Source organism: Triticum urartu, chromosome 4A, assembly GCF_056163025.1.
Source record: "Triticum urartu cultivar PI428250 chromosome 4A, HENAU_Tu73, whole genome shotgun sequence".
Classification (NCBI taxonomy): domain Eukaryota; kingdom Viridiplantae; phylum Streptophyta; class Magnoliopsida; order Poales; family Poaceae; genus Triticum; species Triticum urartu.
In genome coordinates, this window is record NC_141876.1 from 230,672,835 (window position 1) to 230,680,272 (window position 7,438).

The following is a 7,438-nucleotide window of genomic DNA, read 5'->3' on the forward strand; positions in this document are numbered from 1 at the left end:
GGGCTGCGTCGGAGGCCGACCTCACCTTCGACTTGGAAGACCACCCCGACTCCATCGCCGGCTCCGGGATGCTCCCGATGCTCTGCACGCCCACCATCTGCAACGTGGCCGTCACCAAGACCCTCATCAACGGCGGCGCTGGCCTCAACTTGCTCTCTGTGGAAGCCTTTAGCCTTCTCCATGTGCCGCTCGAACGGCTCGGCCTCAGCAAGCCCTTCACATGTGTGGGTGGTGGAGCTGCTCACCCTCTGGGGCAGATCCGCCTCCCTGTCACCTTTGGCACGCGAGACAACTATCGCACCGAGCTGGTAGACTTTGACATCGCCCACATCGGTCTCCCGTACAACGCCATCCTCGGGTACCCGGCTCTCGCTTAGTTCATGGCGGCGACTCACCCGGCCTACAACCTCATGAAGATGCCGGGGAGCAAGGGCGTCCTCACCATCAAGGGGGACACTAAGGAGGCTATGATGGCGCTCAGGCTCGCCTTCAAGACCGCGGCGGCGGCACAGCCAGCCGGTGCTGATGCGCCCGAGGCCAAGGAGACCGCACCCACCAAGAAGAGGCAATTGTTCACCCAAGACAAGGCGGAGACCAAGCAGGTGCCGGTCAACAAGGACGGGTCTTCAGGAGCCACCTTCACCATAGGGATCGGCCTTGGCCCGGGGCAGGAAGAAGCTTTGGTGAGGTTTTTGCGCGTGAATAAGGAGATATTCGTGTGGGAGCCCAATCGGCTTGTAGGGGTCCCGAGAGAGGTAATCCAGCATCATCTAAGGGTATGCCCCAATGTACGTCCCATGAAGCAGCAGCAAGGTGGCAGTCCACTGAGAAGCAGGCCTTCATCATCCAAGAGACACGCAAGCTGGAGGCGGCAGGCACCATCCGAGAAGTTTGATACCCCGAATGGCTGGCGAATCCCGTCGTAGTACCGAAGAAAGGTGGGAAGGAATGGATACGCATCGACTTCACCAACCTCAACAAAGCCTGCCCCCAAGATCCGTTTCCCCTTCCGCGTATCGATCAAATCGTCGACTCCACAGCCGAGTGTGATTTGTTATGTTTCCTGGATGCGTTCTCTGGATACCATCAGATCAAGATGGCGGTGGAGGATGTGGAGAAGATGGCCTTCTTGACACCATGTGGGGTGTACTGCTACACCTGCATGCCTTTCAGCCATCGCAACATGGGCGCAACCTTCCAGCGGCTGATGCACATCGCCTTGGGGCGACAGCTTGGCAGAAACACAGAGGCCTATGTTGATGACATAGTGGTCAAATCTCGCGAGGCGAGGACATTGATTCAAGACTTGGAGGAGACCTTTGAGAGTTTGCGCCGGGTGAACTTGAGGCTTAACCCGGAGAAGTGTGTGTTTGGCGGCCCCTCTGGCAAGCTGCTGGGATTTCTCGTATCCCACAGAGGAATCGAGGCGAACCCAGAGAAGATCAAGGCCATTGAAGACATGAGCCCACCACAAACCCTCAAGGAGATGCAAAAACTAGCAGGACGGGTGACCGCATTAGGGCGCTTCATCTCTAAGCTAGGCGAGCACGCCTTACCCTTCTTCAAGCTCATGAAGAAGAAGGGCCCCTTCGAGTGGACCCCGGAGGCCGATCAGGCCTTCCAAGACCTCAAGAAATACCTCACCAGCCCCCTGGTGATGGTGGCGCCACGGCCTCTCGAGCCTCTGGTACTCTACCTCGCCGCCACCCCATACTCCGCCAGTGCGGCGCTGGTGGCGGTTCGGGAGGAGCGTAGAGACAAGGGTGTGTCGCGCCAAGCCAGAGCTGACGCAGCGCCAGGTCAGGAAGGCACACCAGAGCCACCAGCGGTGGAAGATCAAGCTCGGTAGGGCAGCATCGTAGATACTCCTGAGGATGGCCAAGTCTCAGGAAATCCTCCACCTCAGGACATGCCACAATCTCTGCAAGACCCGATCCTCAACAGTGTGCCGGTCCTCGTCGAGCACCTAGTATACTTCGTCAGCACCGTACTGTGAGATGCAAGGGCACGCTACCCTATGCCGTAAAAGCTCCTGCTCACACTCTTGGTGGCCTCGCGCAAGCTGCGACACTACTTCCAGGGGCACCCCATCAAGGTCGTCTCATCTTACCCATTGGAGAGGGTACTCAGGAGCCCAAACTCGGCCGGAAGGGTCGCTGAATGGAACATCGAGCTGCAAGCGTTCCAACTAGAGTTCAGCACCACCAGGGTCATCAAGGGAGCCGCGCTCGCCGATTTTGTGGCGGAATGGACAGATGCCCCGGCTCTTGAGGAAGGAGAAGATGGTCCACCTCCCCAGGAAGTGAGGCACCGGATGGCCGGGTCATGTATTTTGATGGCGCCTTTGTGCACCAGGGCGCGGGGGCTGGAGCAGTGCTCATCTCGCCCACTCAAGACAAGCTTTACTACGCCATGCAACTCTGCTTCAAGCACGGCGAGAAGGTCTCCAACAATATCGCAGAATACGAAGGCCTCATAGCCGGCCTGAAGGCTGCGGCGGCTCTGGGGGTGAGGCGCCTTACCGTCAAGGGCGACTCGCGGCTCCTCGTCAACTTCTCCAACAAAGTGTATGAGCCAAAGGACGAGCACATGGAGTCCTACCTTGCGGAGGTGCGCAAGATGGAAAAGCAGTTCTCAGGCTTGGAGCTGCAGCACGTGCCCCGGGGCACCAACAACGAAGTTGACGACATCGCCAAGAGAGCATCCAAGCGGCAACCGCAAGAGCCCAACGTCTTTGAAGAATGGCTCTTCAAGCCATCAGCTATGCCACCTCTCTCAAGCCCGACTCAGCCTCGGGAGGAGCTCCCACTACCCCCGGCCACAGGAGCACTAGCTTGCGTCCCAACCTCAGGAGGTCGGCTATTCTTGGTGCTTGAGCCTCAGGAGGAGTGCTGGACCAAGGAGTTTAAGGAGTACCTGATGCACGGGACACTGCCAGAGAAGGAAGAGGACGCAGAGCGTATGGCCTGACAGGCCATGGCATCCTGCATTCAAGACGGCGAGTTGTACAAGAAATGGCCGAATGATGTCACGCTGCGCTGCATCTCCAGCGATCAAGGAAGGGAGCTGCTGACTGACATACATGGCGGGGACTGTGGACATCACTCATCGTCACGGACCCTCGTCGGCAAAGCCTTTCGCAGCGGATTCTATTGGCCCACAGCACTCAACGACGCAGCCGAGTTGGTGAAATCCTGCGAAGCTTGCCAATTCCACGCCAAGCAAATCCATCAGGCTGCTCAGGGCCTCCAAACCATCCCGCTCACGTGGCCATTCGCGGTCTGGGGGCTAGAAATCCTAGGCCCGTTCCCACGAGCGCCAGGGGGCTACCGTTATCTCAACGTCGTCGTCGACAAGTTCACCAAGTGGGCGGAAGTGGAAGCTGTCCGTACCATTCCAGCCGGCTCAGCTGTCAAGTTCATCAAGGGCCTCGTGAGCCGCTTCGGGGTCCCCAACCGCATCATCACAGATAACGGCTCGCAGTTTACTAGTAACCTCTTTAAGACCTACTGTGCTAACCTTGGAACGCAGATCTACTACACTTCGGTGCCCACCCCAAGAGCAATGGTCAGGCTAAGTGTGCCGACGCTGAGGTCCTGAGGGGCCTCAAGACTAGGACCTTCAAGAAGAAGCTGGAGGCCTGCGGCAGTGGCTGGCACGATGAGCTCCAGTCTGTGCTGTGGTGACATAGTGGTCAAATCTCGCGAGGCGAGGACATTGATTCAAGACTTGGAGGAGACCTTTGAGAGTTTGCGTCGGGTGAACTTGAGGCTTAACCCGGAGAAGTGTGTGTTTGGCGTCCCCTCTGGCAAGCTGCTGGGATTTCTTGTATCCCACAGAGGGATCGAGGCGAACCCAGAGAAGATCAAGGCCATTGAAGACATGAGCCGACCACGGACCCTCAAGGAGATGCAAAAACTGGCAGGACGGGTGACCGCGTTAGGGCGCTTCATATCTAAGCTAGGCGAGCGCGCCTTACCCTTCTTCAAGATCAAGAAGAAGAAGGGCCCCTTCGAGTGGACCCCGGAGGACGATCAGGCCTTCCAAGACCTCAAGAAATACCTCACCAGCCCCCCGGTGATGGTGGCACCACGGCCTCTCGAGCCTCTGGTACTCTACCTCGCCGCCACCCCATACTCCGCCAGTGCGGCACTGGTGGCGGTTCGGGAGGAGCGCAGAGACAAGGGTGTGTCGCGCCAAGCCAGAGCTGACGTAGCGCAGGGTCAGGAAGGCACACCAGAGCCATCAGCAGTGGAAGATCAAGCTCGGCAGGGCGGCGTCGTAGATACTCCTGAGGATGGCCAAGTCTCAGGAAATCCTCCACCTCAGGACACGCCACAATCTCTGCAAGACCCGAGCCTCAACAGTGTGCCGGCCCTCGTCGAGCACCCAGTATACTTCATCAGCACCGTACTGCGAGACGCAAGGGCACACTAACCCATGCCACAAAAGCTCCTGCTCGCACTCTTGGTGGCCTCACGCAAGCTGTGACACTACTTTCAGGGGCACCCCATCAAGGTCATCTCATCTTACCCATTGGAGAGGGTACTCAGGAGCCCAAACTCAGCCGGAAGGGTCGCTGAATGGAACATCGAGCTGCAAGCGTTCCAACTGGAGTTCAGCACCACTAGGGTCATCAAAGGAGCTGCGCTCGCCGAGTTTGTGGCAGAATGGACAGATGCCCCGGCTCTTGAGGAAGGAGAAGACCGGTCCACCTTCCCAGGAAGTGAGGCACCGGACGGCTGGGTCATGTATTTTGATGGCGCCTTTGCACACCAAGGCGCGGGGGCTGGAGCAGTGCTCATCTCGCTCATTCAGGACAAGTTTTACTATGCCGTGCAACTCTGCTTCCAGCACGGCGAGAAGGTCTCCAACAATATCGCGGAATACGAAAGCCTCATAGCCGGCCTGATGCCTGCGGCGGCTCTAGGGGTGAGGCGCCTTACCGTCAAGGGCGACTCGCAGCTCCTCGTCAATTCTCCAACAAAGTGTATGAGCCAAAGTTCGAGCACATGGAGGCCTACCTTGCGGAGGTGCGCAAGATGGAAAAGCAGTTCTTAGGCTTGGAGCTGCAGCACGTGCCTCGGGGCACCAACAAGGAAGCTGACGACATCGCCAAGAGAGCATCCAAGCGGCAACCGCAAGAGCCCGGCGTCTTCGAAGAACGGCTCTTCAAGCCGTCAGCTACGCCACCTCTCTCAAGCGCGACTCAGCCTCGGGAGGAGCTCCCACTACCACCGGCCACAGGAGCACCAGCTTGCGTCCCAACCATAGGAGCTCGGCTACTCTTGGCGCTCGAGCCTCAGGAGGAGTGCTGGACCAAGGAATTTAAGGAGTACCTGATGCACGGGACACTGCCGGAGAAGGAAGAGGACGCAGAGCGTATGGCCCGATAGGCCACGGCATCCTACATTCAATACGGCGAGTTGTACAGGAAATGGCCGAATGATGTCATGTTGCGCTGCATCTCCAGCGATCAAGGAAGGGAGCTGTTGACTGACATACATGGCGGGGACTATGGACATCACTCATCGTCACGGACCCTCGTCGGCAAAGCCTTTTGCAGCGGATTCTATTGGCCAACAACACTCAACGACGCAGCCGAGCTAGTGAAATCCTGCGAAGCTTGCCAATTCCACGCCAAGCAAATCCATCAGCCTGCTCAGGGCCTCCAAACCATCCCGCTCACGTGGCCATTCGCCGTCTGGGGGCTAGACATCCTAGGCCCGTTCCCACGAGCGCCAGGGAGCTACCGTTATCTCTACGTCGTCATCGACAAGTTCACCAAGTGGGCGGAAGTGGAAGTTGTCCGTACCATTCCAGCCGGCTCAGCTGTCAAGTTCATCAAGGGCCTCGTGAGCGGCTTCGGGGTCCCCAACCGCATCATCACAGATAACGGCTCGCAGTTTACTAGTAACCTCTTTAAGACCTACTATGCTAACCTTGGAACGCAGATCTGCTACGCTTCGGTGGCCCACCCCAGGAGCAATGGTCAGGCTGAGCGTGCCAACGCTGAGGTCCTGAGGGGCCTCAAGACCAGGACCTTAGAGAAGAAGCTGGAGGCCTGCGGCAGGGGCTGGCACGATGAGCTCCAGTCCGTGTTGTGGTCCATGCGCACCATCGCTACCAAGCCAATGGGCGAGACTCCGTTCTTCCTCATCTACGGTGCTGAAGCAGTCCTCCCTCACGAGGTCAAGCATCGCTCGGCGCGGGTTCTGGCGTTCGACGAAGCGCAGCAGGATGCCATGCGGGGGATGGACCTCGTGTTGGGGGAGGAACGCCGTCGTGAAGCTGCATTAAGGGCGGCAAGGTACCAGCAAGCACTGCGGCGTTACCACTGCCGCAATATTCGCTCCAGGACGCTCGAGACGGGTGACCTGGTCCTGAGGCGGGTCCTCTCCAGGGAAGGGCTGCACAACCTTTCACCCATGTGGGAAGGCTCGTTCAGGGTCATCCACATCTCCAGGCCTGGCGCCGTGCGCTTGGAGACGCGAGAAGGGACACCTATCCAAAACCCCTGGAACATCCAGCACCTCCGGAAGTTCTACCCATGAAGCAAGGCCCAGAGCCTGTGAATCAAGGCCCAGTGCCTGTGAAGCAAGGCTCAGTGCCTGTGAAGCAAGGCCCAGAGCCTGTGAAGCAAGGCCCAGAGCCAGTAAAGCAAGGCCCAGAGCCTGTGAAGCAAGGCCCGGTGCCTCTGAAGAATCGCCGCCCGTGACACTCTCACATAATAATGAGTTGGGGCTGTACACGCCCCGGATTCTCAGGAGCGCCGACCTCAGGCCCTGGGGCTCCCTCCCACGCCTAGTGGACAGCAATTAGCTCCACGCTAGTGAGAAGACATGAAGACTAGATTAGGTGCCGGACACGGCTTTTCATTTGCTTTCCGTAGTTGGCTTGCTTCTCCTTAATCGAGTTTGCCTTTGGCATTCCTTGCTGATTTGGTTCCTTCACCTTTTACCACATTTTTTGGCTCTGGTTTCCTCGTGATCTCTCTCTCACATACCTCGCGAGGGGGCTAGGCAGGTGCCCTCACGGGCATTTTTCTTCTCTCTGCCTTCTCGCGAGTCACCCTCATTCGAGCCTGGAAGCTGGCGCATCCCTCCTAATCTGTGCCCCTCGGGTACCGCGATGCAAAGCGCCAAGTCAAGGTGAACGAAAAATCCTCTAGCGCACCCCCTAACAAATTTTTTGGAGTTCCTGAGCAAACGCAGACGTCTCATGAAGGAAAGGGTGTCCCAAACGCGCCAGGTTAGGTTATCTTTGCGCAAAATAACAACACGGCATGGGAATAACACGCCCGTTGCATTAACCAAGAACCATAGTTCGATACACGCCCCTCTGGGCCCATACTAGTTTTATTTTCTGATGCAGGAAAGGGAAAAAGCTAAACAAAGCGGCGTTTCAGCAATCCGCGAGCGTGGGCCCTTAGCAGCGC

General features: G+C 57.8%; 1 protein-coding gene across 1 annotated transcript; it reads left to right on the forward strand.

The window, feature by feature from the left end:
* Nucleotides 1-6,110: 6,110 nt before the first annotated feature.
* LOC147975453 (uncharacterized) lies at nucleotides 6,111-6,822 on the forward strand. The gene is made up of 2 exons (XM_087520429.1): nucleotides 6,111-6,466; nucleotides 6,768-6,822. The coding sequence occupies exons 1-2, from the start codon at nucleotides 6,111-6,113 to the stop codon at nucleotides 6,820-6,822; spliced, it is 411 nt and encodes a 136-aa protein (XP_087376555.1).
* Nucleotides 6,823-7,438: the final 616 nt, after the last annotated feature.

Coding starts and splice junctions, on each gene's coding strand:
- LOC147975453 (XM_087520429.1), top strand. CDS start 6,111: ATGCGCACCATCGCTACCAAGCCAATGGGCGAGACTCCGTTCTTCCTC. Junction 6,467..6,767: donor AGGGTCATCCACATCTCCAG/GCCTGGCGCCGT, acceptor CCGGATTCTCAG/GAGCGCCGACCTCAGGCCCT.